We start from the raw sequence: 22,903 nt of genomic DNA, 5'->3' as shown, positions 1-22,903 counted from the left end.
TCTGTAACAACAAAAAAGAGTATATAGTCTGACTTTCATAGTATTTGTTAGGAAAGTAATAGTGAACATTCTGAATACCTGAAAGCTGATGTTTAAACAATAACAGGATATTACAAATTTTACAAGCAAGATCATACACTTGGTGTGGTCTTACTGATATAGTACTTATTCATGTAATTAAATCTTTCAGGATCAATATACAATAAAGAACAAATATGGAGAATGCATTTAAAAAATTTATCAAGAAACATCGAGCAACTACAAGAAAAGCCTAGACTAAGCTCCAGCTAAAAGATAATTATTCCATACTACGTTTCTCCACTTTATGCCTTACCAGTTTCGAAATGTAAAGGTATTTGAACATTTTGTTAGTTATCAACAACTTTTATTTTGAAATAGAACTAGGTAGGAAAGTTTCTAAGTTTTCTGGTTTTCTTTAAAAAAAAAATAAAAAATTGAGGTGCCAGAGGGGGTCATGTTTCCCAAATTGTGACTTGATCTTTATCCAGTTTAAAGTTGTGGGTCTTCATAGAAGCCAGTTATCACACAGAGGTTATAACCAGTTTATCTTCTGTTTCCATCTGTTTTCTATATACTAAATTGACTTTATTATGGAAAAAAAATATTTGCAATATTAGTAAGGCATAACTGGATTATGTCTAATCAATGATCCTAATAAGTTACTTTCCAGTATGGACACTTGAACCTAGATGCTGTGACTGGATGTGCCAACCATTCTATCAAGATAGAAGACTGATTAAAAACATGACTTAGAGTTCAGATGAGCAGACCAAGTGTGATCAGGAGGCTAAAACAAGTATAAAATCAAAGGATAAGGAAAGAATGTGCTTGTCAGCAGCAGGGAACTTCAGGAAGTCTGTACTGCAAAGGTAGTCCTGGATCAGAAACAAGGGTTCAGGTGGCAGGAGCCAGGAACTTGGGCTACGTAAAGAACAAGCAAGCAGGGGAGCAGGAATAAGATACTGGTGTGCATTTGCAGCCAAAACACAAGCTGCGTTGGCAAAAACAACTGATTGAGCTTATCAGTCCCTTTGTCACAAAAAGTCAGGTTTATACCAAGTAGCTTGCTGAAGAACTCAAATTGCTGGAAGTAATAGTTAATTTTTTAATTACAACAACTGCATAATTTATATACCAATTTCATGTGGGGTAATTTTTCAGGAAAACATGTGATTATTTAACAGGTAAAGTCCAAAATGAGGATTATACATTTTTAATTATATTATGTTTGCAACTACAGGACTAGTTTTTATTCATGTTTTATTAAATGCTTAGAGGATTAAAAAAATATATATAAACCAGCAAAGAAGGACAAAAACCCAGAGCTCTGCCTTATAATGGTTCTCAAAATCTCTATGTAATTGTTGTGGTTTAACCCCAGCCAGCAACTAAACCCCACACAGCCGCTCACTCACTCCCCCCTTGGTGGGATGGGGGAAAGAATAAGAAGAATAAAAGTGAGAAAAGTCATGGGTTGAGATAAAGACAGTTTAATAGATAAAGCAAAAGGCAGGCATGCAAGCAAAGCAAAACAAGGAATTCATTCACTACTTCCCATCGGCAGGCAGGTGTTCAGCCATCTCCAGGAAAGCAGGGCTCCATCACATGTAACAGTTACTTGGGAAGACAAACACAATCACTTTGAACATCCCCCCCTTCCTTCTTCTTCCCCCAGCCTTATATACTGAGCATGATGTCGTATGGTATGGAATAGCCCTTTGGCCAGTCTGGGTCAGCTGTTGTGGCTGTGCCCCCTCCCAGCTTCTTGTGCACCTGGCAGAGCATGGGAAGCTGAAAAGTCATTGACTGGTGTAAGCACTGCTTAGCAACAACTAAAACATCAGTGTGTTATCAACATTATTCTCATCCTAAATCCAAAACACAGCACTATACCAGCTGCTAAGAAGAAAATGAACTCTACCTCAGCCAAAACCAGCACAGTAGTATAGTGAAGTTCTCTCTTACTTGCCCAGTTTCTGACAGCATACTTCTGCTCCAGGTTGCACAATGACTGTGCTTCAAACAGAAGCATGTTTAATAGCTTTGTAGTTATGGTTTGATCTTAAAGGTAGGAAATGTAAATTTAATAATCTTCAACATAAAAAGCAACCTTTACTTCCTAATCAGCTGTCTTAGCCCTTCAAGTTATCATACAAGCAACAATCTGTTTTCAGAAAATGGTCAGTGTTTCCTTGTTCCTGCACCACTATCCATTTCAGAATCCATCTTCAGTAGGGAAATACCTTAGGGGACTGGGCATGGGGGGGTTGGGTTTTTTGGGTTTGGATTTTTTTGGTTGGTTGGTTTGTTTGGGGTTTTTTTAGCTAACCTGGACATTATTTAGAAATACAGGCTTCTCCTGTGCTGGCACTTGAACGTCTTCAGGAGCCCATTTCACTCAGTATTTAATAGTCTTATTAGGTCCCTCTCTGATGAACTCTGAATTCTCTGGTAGTAACTCTCTATCTGTGTTTTAGTTACTGCAGTGCATAAGATTGTTATCTGAACTACACTTCAAATCTGACCTGGCATGAAACCTAAGCTTACGTGAAAAATTATGAGCAACCTACAGTGATTTGACATCGTATTAGTTAATTTATATTAAAAGCACATCCTTCTCACGTAGGTAGGTTGATTGCATAGTCAGTGAAGAATTTGTATCTGACAACATACAGAGAGCTTTTCTTTAGGAGCCTTTACTGTATTTTGGAGCAACTGCACCAGAAACCCTGGCATTTTAAAATTTCTATTCAAATTTACTTCTAATAATGACAATATGACAAAGTTTAAAAGGGCATATATGTTTCAGAAGAAAGAAACACACCACCTGGTGTAAAGTTTAGTATCAGAATTGGCACATCTAGGAATTTGAACAAAATCAGACCACAATTTGCAGGAAACACTTTTAATTAAATATGCTGCATCTGCACATTCAATCAAATGAAATAATGAATAGTAAATTAAATAATTCTGTAGAATTTATGCTCCTTTCTTTAACACATTTCAGTTCATTATCTTTCCAACTAAACGTCTGTTCTGGTATCAAATGATGCTACAATGAACTAGTTTTTCCTCATTCATCAAATATGACATATTTGTTTGAACTGATGGGACTAAAAGTTCTCAAATTACTGAAAAAAATCACTGTAGGATCCAAGTAACAAAGATAATAATAAAAAACTTCCATCTTTCTGCACTGATCATAGCTAATTGCTCCATAGGGATGGAATATGAGGATTGCTTTAAAAGTATCTGGTACTTAAGGTTCAGTCTGTTTTCTACATTATCGCACAGACAATATGAAATATACTGGAAAGTTGTGCATTTTTTCCTACATATTTCAATATGAATGGCAAATTAGAAAAATTTAAATATCTTGAGAAGATATTATCTTTACATAGAAAAGCTTTTAAAAGGATAAATTACTACCTTTATTTCACCAAGTAAGAGATAGCTCATGTGTTCACTTAATGTTTTTAGTTCACAGTAACCTTGGTATTTTTTTCCCACAAATGTGTTCACCTATATTAAAATGATGAATAACCTGATGAAAATGTAAGGTTAATGGACTTTGCTTAAAAAGGCAAATAGGGAGATGAAGAATCTTGTTAAATTTTATAAATCCATATAAAGAATTTAATTTAGAATTGAGCAGGTCTGTTCTTTGGTCATTTCCCTTGGCATGTTGTATTTCTCGCATGCTAAGCTGTTACTCCTCTTCTTCCTCTTCAATAGACAGAAGTTCAACTAATGCTGTGAATTTTTATTAGTCCAGTATGTGATATCTTTATAGGCAAGAAATAGTAAGACAAGAGGGATTAAAAAGGCGCTTAGACATCAGTAACCATCATCAATTTTACTATAAAAATATGAAATTTTTCTGGTTCAAAGAACTGAAACTAGCCTCTACATTTAGCTGAAGGTCTGTCCCTGAAGTTCTGTTCGCAGCAACAGGAAGATTATCATGGAATCACAGAAAGGTTGAGGGTGGAAGGGACCTCTGGAGGTCATCTGGTCCACCCTCTCTGGCTCAAGCAGGGCCACCCAGAGTTGGTTGTCCGGGACTGTATCCAAATGGTTTCTTTAATATCTCCAAGGATGGAGACTCCACAAATGCCCTGGGCAACCTATGCCACTGCTCAGTCACCCTCACGGTAAAAAAAGTGTTTTCTGATGTCAAGAAAGAACATTCTGTATTTCAGTTTGTGCCCATTGCCTGTTGTCCTGTCACTGGGCACCATTGAAAAGAGCCTGTCTCCATCTTCTTTGCACCATCCCTTCAGGTATTTATATACATTGATGAGTTTCCTGCTGACCCTCCTCTTCTTCAAGCTAAACAGTGCCAGCTCTCTCAGCCTTTCCTTGTAGGTGAGGTGCTCCAGTCCCTTAATCATCTTAGTGGACCTTTGATGGACTCTCTCCAGTATGTCCATGTCTCTCTCATACTGGAGAGGCCAGAACTGAACACAGCACTCTGGGTGTGGCCTCACCAGTGCTGAGTAGAGGGAAAGGATCACCACCCTCAACGTGCTGGCAGTTCTCTGCCTAATGCGGCCCAGGAGGCTGTTGACCTTCTTTGCCATGAGGATGCATTGCTGTCTCATGGTCAGCTTGTTGCCCACCAGGACCCCCAGGTCCTTCTCTGCCAAGCTGCTTCCCAGCTGGTCAACCTGCAGCATGTACTAGTGCATGGGGCTGTTGCTCCTGAAGGGCAGAGGCAGGACTCTGGACTTCCCCTTGTTGAACTTCATGAGGTTCCTGTTCAGCCCATTTCTCAGCCTCTTGAGGTCTATTTGGACAGCAGCACACCCATCTGGTGTATCATCAGCCACTCATCGCAGTTTTGTGTCATCAGCAAACTTGGTGAGTGTGCATTCTGCCCCACCATCCAGATCATTAATGAAGATGTTGAGCAGGATCCAACACCAGTATTGGATCCAGGGCTACCCTGATAGTTACTGGCCTCCAACTAGACTTCATAGCACTGATCAACAGCATCTGAGCCCAGCCATTCAGCCAGTTTTTAACCTACCTCACATACATTGCCCACATAACTTAAAAGCTGCAGATTTTTACATCTGCAGAAAAGACTGGAGGTACAGACTTTCCTGGAGACATCACAAAATCAATCAAATCTAGGCAAGACGTGTATTAAAACACTGAATTTTTGTACATGGATTTCTAGTAAATGTAAAAGATGAAATTAGAAGTACAAAAGTTACATACTCGACTATGAGAAATCAAGCAACTTTGATGACAAAGCTGAATTCTGCTGCTTCTGCACAAGCCTTATTGCCTCAGGTTTAGACATTTATGTAGCACCTTCTTTAGTTTGTCTATGCCAGTGCAAACCACATTTGCGTTTGGGGGACAGAAGCAGATTCAACACAACAGTGAGGAGTATTACTTCAATTCATAGACCATTTCACCCAGCAATGAATGCAACTAGTTCATCTCTGTTAAGTATCTTCTCATTTGAACTTCCTAGCTAGGACTTAAACTGGCCACCGCCGTTAAAGATAACAAAAAATATTTTTACAAATATATCAGCGACAAAAGGAGGGCCAGGGAGAATCTCCCTCCTTTGTTGGATGCAGAAGGAAACATTGCCACGAAAGATGAGGAAAAGGCTGAGGTACTTAATGCCTTCTTTGCCTCAGTCTTTAATAGTCAGACTGGTCATCCTCGGGGTTTTCAGGTCCCTGAGCTGGGAGATGGAGAAAGGATGCAGAGTGAAGTCCCGGTTGTTGAAGAGGTAGCAGTCACCGACCTGCTCCTCCACCTGGATGCACACAAGTCCATGGGGCCAGACGGGATCCACCCGAGGATACTGAGGGAGCTGGCAGAGGAGCTGGCCAAGCCACTCTCCATCATTTATCAGCAGTCCTGGTCAACCGGGGAGGTCCCGGATGACTGGAAGTTAGCAAATGTGACGCCACTCTACAAGAAGGTCGGAAGGAGGATCCGGGGAAGTACAGGCCTGTCAGCCTGACCTCGGTGCCGGGAAAGGTCATGGAACAGATCATCTTGGAGTGCCATTATGCGGCACGTGCAGAACAACCAAGGGACCAGGCTCAGCCAGCGCGGGTTTATGAAAGGCAGGTCCTGCTTCACTAACCTGGTCTCCTTCTATGACAAGGTGACCCGCTTAGTGGATGAGGGGAAGGCTGTGAATGTTGTCTACTTGGACTTTAGTAAAGCCTTTGACACTGTCTCCCACAGCATTCTCCTAGAGAAGCTGGCTGCTCACGGCTTGGATAAGTGCACTCTGCGCTGGGTTAAAAATTGGCTGGACGGCCGAGCCCGGAGAGTGGTGGTGAATGGAGTCAAATCCAGTTGGCAGCTGGTCACGAGTGGTGTTCCCCAGGGCTCAGTACTGGGGCCGGTCCTGTTCAATATCTTCACTGATGATCTGGATGAGGGGATTGAGTGCACCCTCAGTAAGTTTGCAGATGACACCAAGTTGGGTGGAAGTGTCGATCTGCTGGAGGGTAGGAAGGCTGTACAGAGGGACCTGGATGGGCTGGATCATTGGGCCAGGGCCAACTGCATGAGATTCAACAAGGCTAAGTGCCGGGTCCTGCACTTGGGTCACAACAACCCTGTGCAACGCTACAGGCTGGGGGAGGAGTGGCTGGAGAGCTGCCTGGCAGAAAAGGCCTTGGGAATGTTGGTGACAGCCGCCAGAACATGAGCCAGCAGTGTGCTCAGGTGGCCAAGAAGGCCAATGGCATCCTGGCTTGCATCATGAATAGTGTGGCCAGCAGGACCAGGGAGGTGATAGTGCCCCTGTATTTGGCACTGGTGAGGCTGCACCTCGAGTACTGTCTTCAGTTTTGGGTCCCTCACTGCAAGAATGACACTGAGGTGCTGGAGCGTGTCCAAAGAAGGGCAGCAAAGTTGGTGAAGGGTCTGGAGCACATGTCTTGTGAGGAGCGGCTGAGGGTGCTGGGGTTGTTTAGTCTGGAGAGGAGGAGGCTGAGGGCAGACCTTATTGCTCTCTACAACTACCTGAAAGGAGGTTGCAGCAAGGTGGGCGTCAGTCGGTCTCTTCTCCCTGGTAACAAGTGATAGGACAAGAAGAAATGGCCTGAAGCTGCGCCAGGGGAGGTTTAGGTTGGATATTAGGAAAAACTTCTTCACCAAAAGGGTAGTCAGGCACTGGAACAGGCTGCCCGGGGAAGTGGTTGAGTCTCCATCCCTGGAGGTATTTAAAAGACGGGTAGACGTGGTGCTTGAGGCCATGGTTTAGTGGTGGACTTGGCAGTGCTAGGTTAACGGTTGGACTCGATGATCTTAAGGGTCTTTTCCAATCTTAATGATTCTATGATTCTATGATTTAGTGCTATGCACGTGTGCTTTATCGGCAATTGTATCCAAAACTAATACGCATTTAAGCAAAACTGAGTGAAGTAAAGTTCTAGTACAAGCTTAAGACTGGTTTTCTGTTTGCTCTTTACAGTGTCTAATGCAACAGGACTTCAGCTCTTACTGAAGGTAGTGTGGGCTACCATCTTTTAAATATTTAACTGTATGCATTGATGGAGCCCTTTTGAGACAACAATGTACAAAATCCATACAATGTTTCTACTCCATACAGAATAAACGTAAATGCAGAGGCAGAGAATTTTAATTAGGAGATATCATTATACTTCATCTGTTTATTTATGATGACTGAAAAATACTATATTGAATCTGAGAAAAAGAATCTGATAGTATACTTAAAGGTTAGTACACTGAAAAACACAGGGGAGTATTATTCTTGCAGCATTTGACAAAGTGTACTGGAAAAAGCAAACTCAAATGAAATTAACCACCTTTTCTGTCTTTTGAATTTAATAAAATTTGCAAGCTCCTAGATTAAGCTATTAATTTCAATTTGCCACTAACTCATGCACAGAAAGGAAATTTTTTAGATGGTTAAACAACCTTGTCAATTAGATGTTTAATGAATTAAGATGAACTGACAGACATTCTTCACTGGCATCTGTTGATAAAGAAGTAGCTACATTTCTTGAAGTTGCAAGGATCACTAATGAGTACTCTGTTAGATCTAATTGAATTTGTTTGTTTAAGGCCAAACTGTGGCCCTGATGTCCTCTGGAAGTTACAGTGAAAATCCCTGAGCAAAACTTTAAATTCTGCTGTGTGACAGGGCATAGTAAAACTTTAGTAGATATATGAAACTATCTAAATTTATATGAGATTGCTTTGGTTTTTTCTGAAGCCCTGCTTAAGCCTATCCTTTAGTGAGCATGTTTGCTGGGCAAAAGAATGTATGTCTTCTGGTGTCAATTGTATAAGTACATTGTGTTTTAGTGCTTTAAAACATGTGCTTATTGCTTTTACAATTTCTCTTTGCTAATCCTGACATTAATTTGTGTGCTTCCTGCAGATGTAAATGAATGTGAAGCTGAACCCTGCAAGAATGGTGGAATCTGTACAGATCTCGTTGCCAATTATTCCTGTGAATGTCCAGGGGAATTTATGGGAAGAAACTGCCAACAGAGTAAGTATTGCATGTTTTTACATCTATTTTTTTTTAAATAAAATAAATAAATATTTTCTTTTGCAGTAGCAACTATAGAATACTATGGAAATACTTCTCTAGTCTACAAATAAATAAAGCTAAAAATAGCCATCTTATTCTTTTCAAAATGGAGGAGATTTAAGAGACCGCATCTGTCATGCATTCAAGTAAAGCATCTGATATGATGGAACATCCATGGTGTGGTAAATGGGGGGACATGGCAATGCAGCACTGGAGTGCAGTGGTGAAAAGCTTCTGTTCTGTACTTCCTCTGGGTAGGGATCCGCATATGGAGGTACCACCAATCTGCTGTTTGCAGGACAGTATCATGGGAGGAGTGTTGAATCAGATGTGCTTTGAAGACTTAAGTAATATATTACTTAAATTGGTAGTTAGAAAATGCTACACGATGTAGACATTCGAATACTTCCATTATACCAATCTTTATACTCATGTTATTCAGCTAACCATACGAAGAGTTATCAATAAATAACAGATAATTAAGGATAGGAATAATGTTTGTACTGACTGTAACCATTGAACTACGCCTGTTCAGGAAAGTCAACGCATTCGTCTAGTACTATGGCACAGTTCACAAACTTTTAGCATTCATATACTTCTGAGCTAGCTTTAGCACAGCTAACATTAAAATGGTAACTTTTCTTTTTATACCACCTATATAATTCTGCACTCTGCTGTTTCCTATAGGTGGACTTGTAAATATCCTTTTCTTTCATTAGAAGTTTAGTTATGTCATCATACCTAATTATGTAATTACAAGTAGTAAGTACACATTCTAATTACACCATTAGTTTTACACATATTTACAGCAATCATATAATTAAATACTGTTATGCTAATTATGTAAATTACTGATTGTTGTCTCAGAATTACCTCACAAAGCTCAAAGATTGCTAATCCACATCACAGAATATGTGAAATATCCTAGATCAAGAATAAAAAAGACAAAAACATATCATGCAATCTGCTCTCCTGTCATTGCAAGCTTGTTCTCCAGGATGCATTTTTCTAATGGTATATCTAGCTTGATATATCCCAAATACCAATGCTTTGTAATAATGACTTCTCATATTACTAATCATTGAAGTAGTTTATGTCAGACTGTTTTTCCTAATGCTCCAATTAAGTTTTCTCTCTTTTTTTACTTCCACCATTTAATTCCATCATAATTAATTTATATTAGCTAATCTAAATAATTCTCTTCCATTTTATCTCATGTGTAGCACTTTCCAGGTGTGAGACAACTGTTGTATTGCACCCAGGTCCTGCAAGCCTTGTGGGACACCCATCCAAAATCCTTCTGACTAGTCCCAAGAGCCTCTGCTAATAACCAGTGCAGTTGAAGTGAGAGGGAAAGGCTTGTCTGGAACTGAGTACTAAAATAGCACTAAAATGCCTAATGAGCTTGGAACCATATTGGGACCACCTTGACCATCTTCTGAGTCTTCTTCTGACATGGATGAGGTTTGGAGTTGCTTTCTAAGGGTTCAGCGATGGAGTAAATTTCTCAGAAGACATGGAGGTGATCTCCTGGCCAGTTGATGTGCTTCACACCCCAACAATGCTTCTGCTCCTTTGGGACCTTCTTCTGTTTTATTTGCATACTCTTCTCATTTTGAAGCACTGGCCTGACGCCTGTTTTGTTTTGTTTTGTTTTTTTTTTCTGGAGAGAATTGAATTCAGTTGTCTTTCTTACTAGCTACTGTTATATTTAGCCATTCAGGCATAGATGATACTTAAACCAGCTGCCTCTCATTGCTGGAAAGCACAGGATGAGGCGAAGTCAAAGCAATATGGAGTGCAAGAGCACTGATGGCTTCAAAACATATTCAGTTGTTCTGGAATAAGCTTAGCAACCTGTTAAGAGATACTTCACTGAGCATCTGGTATTTACAAAATTTGCCTGCAGATGTTTAATAAACACAGAATGGAAAGAACACCTTTTCCCATCCTCTAAAAGCAAAAGCTAAACTATATTAATTCCATATTACTTTCCAGATTTCTTAAGGGCTCAGCATTTCCTTGATGCAGCTGCATCTCCTTCTGTTCTTGCACTCTGAACTTATTTCTTGCTTCTGTGCTGAATTCAAGCTATCAGTTATGATTACCTCCATTACAGCTTTCCTTAGTCTTGGTGTCTCTATAAATAAGTACTGCTTCCAAGACAGATTCCCATGGGGCTGAAGTTTTTACTTTCTGGATCACAAAATTTTCTTGCAGGCAACAGGGAGCCACTTTCATCAGTGTCAGACTGTTTGCATTATTCAGTACGAATCTGTAGTGTTAAAATCTCCCACAAGCAACATGGATTCTGAATTGCAGTAATTTGTGAGGAGTTCCACAGGTAATTTTTGATCACGTTTTTTTTTATCTAGCAGATGGTACTGTACAGTGGACACATTACAATTTCACCATTGTGCATTTTGGAGCTGTATTTTGCTGATTGCCAAGAGTTGCTGCCATTAAAGCATATGGCAGATTTTCTCTTGCTTTTTCTTTAAAGAAGAAGGTCAAATTAGTCACTGTAAATATTTTTTACATATGCTATGGCCCCTTCACCTCCTTTTCTGTGTATTCAACTTGCCTATATGTAGGAGGAGGACTGCATTCAGAGCAAGTGCACCAATTTAGTTTGTCTAGAGTATCAGAAATCCTGCTAAGCAGTGTACCTTCACATTAATTTAATTAGTTTCCTGTGCTTTATGTTTTAGTACACTAATGTGTTTATACTGCACTTGGTCATCTTCTGCCTTACTGTCTGTGGAAATCAAAGTGGAATTTTTTTATTTAAATGAAAATGACGCTTTTTTCAGTGTTATTTTTACTTAAAAATTATCTAAAGATCTGACAGATCTAGGCATAAAGAGACTTTCAAGACTTCTGCCTACATGCAGCCTTATACTCCCAGACTAGATGGTGTCATACAAAGCGTTCTGATGTGCTGTGATTTTAGAATTTTCTTCCTTTCAAAATTGTTCCCAGGAATACAGGACACCTGCAACTTGCATGATTTGTAGCACAGGAGAAATAAATAGCTTCACAGTATTTTTTGAAAAGACTATATTTCTTCTTGTAGTGTCTTCTGTATTTCACTTATAAGTGTGTTTCCAAGGCAGTGTCCTCACTTGTTGGGACTTTCTGGGTTCAAGTGCTTGTCCTTTGAACTTCTCTGCTTGATGTTCAAAGTCTTCAGTGAGTCTTGGATATCTCTGTCTTGCCCAGCTCCAGCTCTTATCCGCCCTGGCTCAGCAGCATTCAGGGATCAGAAAGCCTCGGTGCTTAGGTTCAGAAAAACCCTACGCAAAACAAACATCACAAGATAAGGGCATAAAAAGAGCACAGGCAAAATTAAACAATTTATGAAACAGTTAAAAGCTATGTTTTCAGGGGGAAGCTTTACATCTGGCTAAAATTTGTCTTCCAAGAAGCCTGTGTTTTCAAAATATGTATAGGAATCAGAACTTAACCATTTTCTTAAATTAATAAACCTGGTAACAGGCTTTCTGGTGAATTCAGCTCATGAAAATGCCCTGTTAAAATTAAGCTGTTAAGCACTGGTCTGTTGTTGAATGGTAAACATGATTCCATTACAACCATACCTCATTTCCAGATTACCTGCTGGGGAACCTAGGTTTTAAGGCATGAGATTTTTTATGTACCTCCAGCTAGCAATATGTTGTGGCTTAAAGCTTGCAGTGAGACACTGTGAAGCACGTTACCTGACAGGAATCAACATGGATTTTAGTTCCCTAAATTACTAATTACTATTAAAATCTCTTTGATTGAGATTTAGGAGAACCTAACTTTCCCTACAGCTCAAAATATCAGTTTGGCTAATTCTGTGAATAATCCAATATGAAGTTTGGTTTTAAGCATATTCTTGATTGTTTTGAATACCTAACAGTTTTATGATCTGAAATACTGGTGTTTGTTACATAAAATATAGCAAATTTCTGTAAAAGAAAACTGGCCAAACATACTAATTTTTCTGTTGTGTTCCTGAAATTGCTCTGTAGTTCAAGATGTCAATGATTTACGTTGAGAGCTACCAACCTTTCATGTTTAATCAGTTGAGCCAGGTTTTCAGCTTTCATTAGGGGAAAATTGACTATAGAAAGAACTGTAGTTTCTAGAAATACAGACTCCTGTATTTAAATTAATGTCATAATCATCTGCAAAAGAAGAAGATACGCATTCATTGGTACAAAAACAGCTTACTTTTTTATATTGGAGTTTGTGTTCCATTTTCATTCATCTTTGCAGTATGTAGTGGAAATTCTGTTACGGCACATGCTAAACCTGAGAGATTTCTAGATGACCTGTAGATTATGACCTTAAACTGAATCAAGACAGGTTTCCTGTTGCTCTCTTTCTAATTTATTAAATAGGTAAGCTCTGGTAATTGCCTTCAAATTCCAGAAATTTCTAAACAGAGTTTCTGGTTTTGCCAGGGAGTTGGGACAAAAATCCCCTACCCCTGTTTTTCGTTGCATCACACTGTAAAGCAGGTCCTTGAAAACTAACATAAACCAGCCCTACTGTTGCCTGAAGGAGCCTTGCTTCATCTCTTCTTTGCCCATCTTGCTGCTTTTGTAGCTGCTCATTCTGGGTTGCCATTTTACCTGTTTGCCCTGTTATCCTGGCAAAAACTGACCCAGGAAATAAAAAAAGCTAATTAATGAACCAGATCAGTTCTTTCATCGGGTGAACTTCACGGCCACACAAATAGTGGGCTGGTGCAAAGGAATGGCAGGGCACAGAGCCTGGGCATGAAATCAAGATTTAACACCAATTAAAAAGGTTAATCAAGCCACAGTCTAATCAAGAGAGTAGAAACTGTTCTTTAATTCTTGTTTAAGGCAAATATAAGAATTTATTTTCATTTTTCTATTTTTTTTTTGGTTTATTTCTCTTCAAAGATCATAAAATTTAAAAGCTAGAATTCTCAGCTCACTTGCCAAGGATACAACGAATAAAAATTCAGTAAATATATACGTTCCTGTTTGTCATTATTTAGATGACAAGTTCAGGACTTGCACGGAGGATTTTATAGGTATGTGTATATGTGTGTGTGAGTAGGCATATGTATACCCAAATATTACCCTTAGAGGACTTAATTCACTTTTTTTAATGTACTCAGGGTAGTTAACTTATCATTCATGTGATGTCCTTGCTGGTTTAGGGAATAATGTGTGGTTAATCTCAGACACAAGGAAGAATGGAAAAAAATTTGTGCCTAAAAGAAATGTATCAATTTAACATAATGTTAATGGTAATACTTGATTTATGACCTCCCTGGATTACAGAAATATCTTAGAACAGAAATGTATTAGAAATACATTTTGAAAGTGCAAGAGGGAAAACTTTTACCTATCAAATGTGACTTTAACCCATGTAATTCAACTCAATCTAGGTAATTTGTCATTTTTTGAACATGCTATGAGAATAAAAACAGAAATTATTTAAGATGTTATATAAATGCTGAAAGACAGGCTAAATGTATCAGTAGCAAGGGTGATGATTTATATACATTTTTCACTATTTTGGCTAATCACAGATGGAACACAATTTCTGTGTTTACATTGGACAAAACCCATCTTGAATCTCTTGCTGAAACTAAAGAGATTTGCTGAGGTGACACTGTTCTGCAAATATTGTCTCGCTAGCATTTCTGTGTAGTGTATTGGTATGAAAGTGCAAAGTGGCAGAAAATGTTATAGAAATGACAGAACACATTGTTAACATTGAAATGTTCTCCCAGGCATTTCAGCGACCTAGTGAGAAATATTAATCAAACTCTAACATTTCTAGTATTGAGTCTTCAAACAACAAAGCACACTCTGGCCCTTCCACTGCACACCTTCTTTGTCCAGGCATCCTGTGTAAGATGCAAAGGTGTGCAAAATTAGGCTCAACAGATCAGAATTGTAGTTCTTCCTTTCAACACAATAGGAAAATGAGACTGATCTCTCCGTGTTTGATGTTGAAAGTAAGTCATCAGTACTATGTCTTTGGGTACATTTTCATCTTGCTGCAGTTGTGCTGTACAGCAATGTCTCCCTTTGAAAATTCATTTCTCAATATCTTACTTTGATTAGGCAGTAGAGGATACAATCTTTACTCAGACACCTAACAGAAACTGACAGACAAGTCCTTAGGACCCAACAGACATATTTTGCACATTTAATCATCTCCTTACTACGTGAGTCATCTAGTGCAATAGTAGCTTTTGGGTTGTGTCAATAACTACAATATGAACTCAACCCTGTATTCAGGCATCTACAACTTGACTTTGTAACAGCTCATTTTAGCTTGAATCACCTTGTTGTGGTGACTTTCTTGCCATGTTTTCATACTTAAACCTACTGATCTGCTTTTCTCGGGCATTGTGTCATTCTTGATTCATGGTGCCCCTCAATTACCCTCAGTAAAGAGGCAGGAAGGTTTCACTGGGATCCGGAATTCCTTCTCCTACCTGTCTTCCACCTGTCTGTTCTTCCTACTAAGGGAGCAATAGGACCCTACCTTTTCAATAACAGAATCACAGACATTCACAAAAAGTAGAGGAGAAAAAAATACTTGTCTTATAAATATAATCCACTGTTCCTGTGTTGGAAGAACTTATATGTGCATTTTTATGCATGGCAAACCCTATGACAATGCATATTTCAGCATTTCTAAGCCTTAAAATAAAAATTACAGCACACCATTATTCTCAAAGTAGCCTCTGTAGCTCTTAAGTTCCTGGTCTGGTCAATAATGCCCTCACAGAAATGAAAAATAATTTGCAGGTAAGGAATTGGTACTATAAAAGAAATAAAAGCCAGACTGTAGCTAGTAGAAGCAAGCTGAAAACAAATCACCAGTTATTATGACCAAAAAAACCCCTTAAAAGTATGGAAAAACACCTTCAATAAAAGCACTAATGATTATAAATATACGAAAAGAACAATTTACAGCTGCAGTAGGCTCAGCAAAGTTCCCAACAGCCAAGTCTCAGGACCATTTTTTTCTATTTCAGGCACTAGTCCAATTGGAAAATACCTTTTTTCAAGGCTTACTATTTATAAGATATAGGCCATTTATTTCAAAATTGATTAATCCTGGAGGGTGGCTTGCCATCTGAGTCAGCCTTGTCTAGTTTGCCGCTGCCCTTTCGTGGACACAGAAATGAGCAACGAGAGGAAGATCATCTTTAGAGCCATACAAACTCCTCATAATGAAACTGCCTTGAGGTTTGCAGTAGTTAGCAAACCAGGCACAGAGTAGAGTTACAGGTGAGTATGGCATAAACCTTGCAAAAGCTGGAAGTTTGAAGGTTGATTCACATTTTGGAGTTTCATTTGGACTTGGAATTCAAGCCAAGCTGTGAAAGATGAAAATCCATGTGAACTAAAGAGAAAATGGAAGAAACATGGTTACATGAGCCCTAAATGAACTAAAATCTCCAGGCTTGGCACAGCTCCCACCTGCAGTTTTCAGAAGGAGGACATGTAATGTGTTCAGTGATCGACTTCCTGCTGAAGCAAGATTCACAGCTCCTGCTGCTTTGGACAGATGGAGAGTCCAGCAAAGCTCCTGTTCCAGGCATTGGTGCAGTGATGTGTAAAATATGTAGGAGGGGAATGAGCGATGCTAGTAGGTTATGTCTCTTTTAGTTGCTGACCACCACCATGCTCATTTGTTGTGTTCCATTAGATGATCCGAGGACTTACAAGACAAGAAATTCAGCCTATCTCTCCAGCATCTTATCACTGATTGTGTTAGAAGGTAAAGCAGCATGTTGTTCACGACAACTTAGTCTGCTCTCTAGCCTCTTCAGGGTTCAGCACGGGAATGGCAGTTGTTCATTGCCTGTCAGATCAGAGTCAAATGACATGCCTCTGTGGCTGCAGGCAGGTGCACAGGCAGTGGCCATCAGCCCGAGAGCCACCCCATGTGGGCACCTGTGCAGCTTGGAGGATCAGCAGCTGCAGTGTTACTTACTCAAGGCTGTCAGTGCTTCAAAATAAATGAGGAGATGAACAGATACGAAAAATTCTGCAGCACTGCAATACTGAGAGAGAAAGGCTTGATGTGTTTCTGTCATGGTGTATGTAAATTGGGACTCAGAAGAGTGTGAGTGAGTTTTCAGATTGAAGTAGAGTTAAAACTTTAAAAAGTCACAAGTGTCATAAGCGATTATTACTCTGCCAAGAAAGGCTAATGGAATTACTCTTAGCTCAAACCCTTTTCCTTTTTATCAGTGATTTTTTTCTAATCTTAATTCTAAATGTAATTTGGCCAGCTCTTGGTTTGGTGTAGTTACTTAGAAATTTTGTTTACAGAAAAGAATGACACGAAACTTTTACTCTTTAAAACTGATGGACAGATTAATATCCATTAGTGATCCAGCAAAATCTGTTTGCTAGAACTCACCCATAAATATGATTTTCCTTTGTTGGCAAATCTGTACAGTTGATGGTACCATTGCATGCCTTCACTGAAGATCAGTTTCAGCGTGTAGTTTGTAATATTGTATCTATTGTTATTCCAATAATACCAATTCCCATTTATGCTCTTGTTGCTGAAACCTAATTTTGTAATTACTCTGTTCCTGTATTTATGCAATTCACTTTTACCGATCCATGTTTTGAAATTTCATCCTAGGCATAGCATAAAAAGTAACCATGTTGTAATTCATTACATCAAAGTTAGAGAAAAACAAATATTGCTGGGAAAAATATTCCCCAGTATTCTTTCAACTTTGAAAGCAAATTTGAATCCTTACATCCACTGTGTGTAAATATGATCCTTTTTCTTCAATGTTTCTAAAATATGTCCTTTCTCTTCTGAATACAGACGTAAAACGTCGGTACAGGAAGCTGAATATGGATTTTACTGTGATTACTGAAACCTCTTCCTCTTCTTTTTCTCACCTCCTGCTCCTTCCACAATTTTTTTCACAATACCTTTAACTTTTCCCTCAGGTGCGAATTTGAGTGAGCATTTGGTTTTCTCAATTTTTAGACACAGGAAGTTTTTTTCCTTGATAAAAAGTGTCAGGTGGAAAATCCTCAAGAATTAAGTTTCTTTCCCAAAGCGCATGATAGAATCTGTTCAGCTTCTTCTCATCTCTGCTGAGAATGGTGGTGGTGGGTCTCCCACTGAGTTCTCTGTGGGCAAGATGGGGCACAAGTTATATGATGTCCTCTAAAAGCTGTGCTTTAGTCTTAAACATACAAATATAACTGCTGGAAGTAAAATATGATTTATTAATGAAGTGTAGTGTGTTTGTCCCCTTCACCTAAGAAGTTAAATCTCTCTAGCATTAATTGCACATTGATTTAAGGATTGAAACACTAGGGGTTTTATGCTGTTCATTATTCATATTTAGTGATGGAGAATCCTAATTTCAGACACTTCAATATACCTTAAAAGTGGTGTTTGATTCAATATAGAAAGCCTAATTGGCTTTCTATCTATAGATGATGGCTTTCGTTATCATCTCTCCTAGTGACATCTGCATCACCTTTGCTATGTCTGCAAAGTACAAGGAGACGTAGACCCCACAGAATTCACTGACAGGTTACTGGCTAGGGAGTTGCAGAAGTTAGCCAGTGTGAAAAGCTGAGGAAAAGTGTAATTTTTGTGAACAGCAAAAATGGCACCTGCCCGCAGCGCCTATGTGTAAGGGATGGAATGCAGAAGAGTGTTTAATCATGGGAGAGCAGAGATGTCACCGCGCTGTTCTGTGACCCAAGAAGGGGCCTAAGGAAGAGCAAATTCTGGTCTCTGATGGAATTGGCATCTTTTATGCATGGTGGAGCACCTTCAGAAGACAGTGTGAGAGTCACAACTCATAATTGCCAGTACATCAGGAGCTGAGGTATGAATAATGTGATTTCAGATTTGATCAGATAAGGAAGGAATTTGGTTCTCTTATAAGTAGGTACTAGTCTTGTTCACTTAAACTTTACAACTCCTGAAAGACATATAGACCTTCAACTCAAGCTGCTCCATTTTCCAAACTGCAGTTCATTCTTATTTGTGGTGTTAGATGCAGATGTATGCCTGCTGAAGATATATTGTAGTTAAGTGCACACATTCCTCCTTGTGAGTTTTGCATTTAGTGCTGAGATTAGGTCCTCTTGCACAAGTCAAGAAGTCGAGAAATAAATTCCCCTGCTCTGTTAATCCTGCTACAGTTGAGTTAGCAGATCAGCATCCAACATCACAATATTGTGGTCCATGTTAAGCCAAAAGGATTTCAAGTCACAAGAAATTTTACATAGGGAGACTTAGACAAGAAAGGTATTAAGATGTTTCCAGGGTCATGTTAGCTTTTTGCACTGGAACTGAGAACACAGGACAAAGAGGTTATTAGGAATTTAAACTGACATGTGTGAATTTTTATAACATAGTGTTAAAAATGTTTTGATAAGTCATTATGGATAAATAATAGCATAGTTTAGTGCTACTGCTACTTTATTGGATCAAAAGAATCAAACAACTTGGCTGTGGTAATTGCATTGTAATCTTGTCATGTGCAACTTTATTTGGAATTTCTTAATATAGACATTGTCAGCACAGTGGAATCTTCTGGCTCTTACTCAGCCATCAGAGTCTAATGCATTAAGGTGAATTTGTAAACAGAGTTGTGCTCATTTATGTATTATTGACAGGTAACTTCCCATTTGCCTTTTGCTATAACATTTTGTGAATAGTACTCTTTACATAGTCCTGAGTGAGAGTTACTTAGTCAATCTACATCTTTTCAAATGTCTAGGCATTTTGTAAATAAGGTGAGAGGATTTCATCCACAATAAATGCAAATATTTATTTATGCTTTGTTTATGAAGGGAAGATGCTCAAAGATTTGGATTTTGGTGACTGGATGATGTTCTCTAATATCTTCCATCTCGTCTCTAAACAGCTGGAGTGAAAAAGTCACAGCTATCTAGTGGCTTCATTGACCATGTTTATTTTGGAGGAATTTCAGGAAAGGGGATATTATTTCTTAGTTTGTCAGTTTAGAAATACAACTGTCTTATTGGCAATCCCCTAACAAAAATTTTTTTTATATAATATTAAATTATTGGATAATTAGGTTTCCTACAGAATACTAACTAAAAAGCCTATAAACAGTATTAAAAGGAGATGCTTTCTGAAACAGTAGCTTTTTAAAGTCTAGTTTCTGTTCTTAATTGAACTGCTATACTTATTCATTATGTATGCAGTGTATTTTCTTGAGGAGTTGTTTTTAAATAGACTATTTACATGAATAACATAGTGGATTCTTAGCTAAATTTCATTACCGTTTTATTGGTAATTTCTTAAGAAGGTAAAAAAGCATTATATTGCATCAGATAGTTCAACAATCTGTTTGGCTCACCATCATGTCTCTGACTGTGGCAGTGACAAACATTATTTAAAGAGAGAATGTAGGCTTGGGCAGTTTCTGTCATTTGTTCCCCTTGTATCTCCTCCACGTCTACAGTTCCTGTAGGAATATTACAGATTACACCCCTGGTCAGTCTCTTTAGTATCATCTGTGGACCTTTTATGCCTGAAGTTGAATTTCTTTTTGATCTCGTTGATCCTGTATCTGCCTCTGGAAGGCTCCAGCAGATCACTACCCACTATGCAAAGAAGTACTTTCTTTTACATGTATTAAGCTGATTTCCTGTGAATTTCAATGAGTGCTCCTCATTTTCAGTAATGTAGATGTGATGAACACTACTATATTCATCTCATTGTGTTTATGTAAAGTTCAGTCATATCCCTCCTCAGCCTTTTCCTCTCCAACTTGAAAAATTCTAGGGTTTTATTCTCTTTTCCTATGATATCTGCTTTTTCCCTTTAATCATTTGAACTGCCATTCTCTATACTTTCTTTAGCTCTACACCTTCTTGGGATGGAGAGACCTGAACTGCACATGGTATGTGGTCACACCAGAGTTTCATATGCCTATAAAATAATACTCTATGTCTTGTTCTCAATGCCTAACTTTTTATTGGCTTTTTTGGCTGCCACTGCATTTTGAGCCAATGACTTCAGATAACTGATGATGATGACTCTGAGATCTCTATTTGCAGTTGCAATAGCCATTTCCAAGTTCACTATTGTGTAGGCACATTTTAGGGATTTCTTCATAGATACAGTATCTTCCATTTGTGTACATTGAGGTTCATCTGTCACCCTTTTGACCAGTCATTCAATTTTCTATGTCCATCTGGAGCTACTCATCATCAGAGTGGCATTTGATCAAGAGAACTTAGTAGCTTCAAAGTGGACAATTTCCCTATTCATACTTTCCACCAGGTCACTGATGAGTAAAACTGACTCTAGCAATGATCCTTGGGGAATCCCAGTGCTGACATTTCATCCTGAAAAGCCATTTCCTGTTCTTTAGATTTGTGTCTATAGCAGAGCTTTTTCCCCATACCCTGGCAAGAACCTTTCATGTAGAACTTTATGAAATGGTTTCTGAAAATCCAAGTATGCTGTTTCCATTGTATTTCCTTTGTCCCTATGCATATTGTCACCATTAAAGAACTCCATCAGGTGAGGCAGGACTGCCATTTACAGAAGTCATGTTAGCTCTTTTCCAGCAGATTGTCTTTATCCAGGTACTTAGTGATCTTTATTACAGACTTACCAGCTTACATGATGTCAAAGTAGACTCACCTGCCTGTAGTTCCCACAGCGCACCCTAGAGCTGTTTTTTGTATATGGGAGTGGATCTATCAGTGCAGCTCTGTAGTCCCTAAATCAAGCTTTTTCATCTAGGCACAATTCCTAAAAGCACTACGTCATGAAATCACATTACCACTGGAGAAAGCAAGTCTTTATTAGGTGCTGAAAGAAAATCCTTTTGCTTCCATTTTTTACACCCTCATACTAACTAAAAGAGTTGCCTAACTTTATTTTCAGTCTGTGTCCTCAGCAGAAAGCTTGTAGAGCAAGGCCAAAAGTGAATTTTACAACCTTACTATAAAAGTATGAAGAGAGGATTTGGTAATGGAAGCGCATGATAGTCACTTAGCAGTAATGGCACTGTTGAGAAGTAGAACATAGCATCCAATTTCTTTATATTTGATTGATTAGTTCTGATAGCCATTGCTTACACACATGAACCATGTTGACCAATATACTAATAGAATAATGGGCTGCTGTTGGCTGAGATGCTACATCAGCATAAAAAGCATTTAATCTCTTTGGACATATCAGCAAATATGTAGCAATTCTTCCCATTACTGTCTGAAAAGCTGTCTTCTGTTGAATGGAACATAGCTAATCACTTCATTTTCAAGTCACTTCCTAGACACTTGTAGCTTAACACAACATCGTTTGAAAAGTTGGCTTGGCTGGAAGTGTCTGTGTGCTCATTAGCTGCTACTGATGCAAATTGGTAAAGATGTTGCCTTTCACATATGGTATTTTATGTGAAAGCATGAAACAAGATTAATTATGTCCTGCACCTCAGTGCTGCAATACCACATGGGCTACTAACATACTTGGAATCACACTTCAGAAATCAGAGTAATATTAATTAAAATGTTAATAGGTAAAGAAAATCCATTTTGTTTTGTTTTAAATTTGTGAAGCAAACTTATGGAGATAAATGCTTTCTGTTAATCAGATTTCAGAGCTGAATGGCTCTATAAACTTACCAGAAGTGGCCAAAAATGTGTTATTCCATTGTGTAGTTAGGAGTCACCTGGTAGTTATAAATCCTGTGACTTTAAGTTTTTTATCTAGTAACAGGTAAAAACTATCTGAAATAGTCACTGACATTTTGTGTTCTCCAGGTCTATTGAAATGCAAGATAAAACGGGGGTCTGTAAATTCTATTTTGTGGTTTCATTTTGCATTGCAATGGACTAGAAAGAGGAACACATGATCTGTTACTTTGTCTCAGTGGAAGTGCTGATTAAATTCCTTCAATTAGAATGAAAACATTGATTTGGTCTTGCCCATAGGATTAGTCTTCAGAACAACAATTAACATGAGTTGCTACAACCAAGTTACTCAATATCACTCAGATCAGAACATTGGATTGTGGAAAAAACACTTGAGCTACATGGAGTAAGCAAACAATTTGATTAGCTGCAGAATGATTGAAAGAGCCAATAGCTAAAATGTGTGAAGTTGAGCTTGTGATCTGCAGCTGTATCCCCCCTACGTTATGCTCACCAGCAGTCTTCAAACTCCAGACCATATAATGAGAGGTCGAACAGCTCAAGTCCAAAGCACCACTTCACTTGAGCTAGAGATTTTTAGGTATGGAAAAAGGTCTGATTAACAAAACCAGATTTCTAGCTAATGTGGAGGTGGTAGTATATCATC

General features: G+C 38.6%; 1 protein-coding gene across 1 annotated transcript in view; it reads left to right on the top strand.

The window, feature by feature from the left end:
* EDIL3 (EGF like repeats and discoidin domains 3) overlaps positions 1-22,903 on the top strand; it is a gene marked incomplete at both ends in the record, with an annotated part of 260,749 nt that overhangs the window by 152,793 nt on the left and 85,053 nt on the right. Inside the window, one exon of the mRNA XM_082335828.1 lies at positions 8,417-8,530. Coding sequence (XP_082191954.1) covers positions 8,417-8,530 — 114 coding nt within the window. The remainder of the gene's footprint in view (positions 1-8,416; positions 8,531-22,903) is intronic.

The sequence above is a fragment of the Platalea leucorodia genome (assembly GCF_965183815.1).
Source record: "Platalea leucorodia genome assembly, chromosome: Z".
NCBI lineage: Eukaryota > Metazoa > Chordata > Aves > Pelecaniformes > Threskiornithidae > Platalea > Platalea leucorodia.
This window is presented reverse-complemented; position numbering and strand designations above follow the sequence as displayed.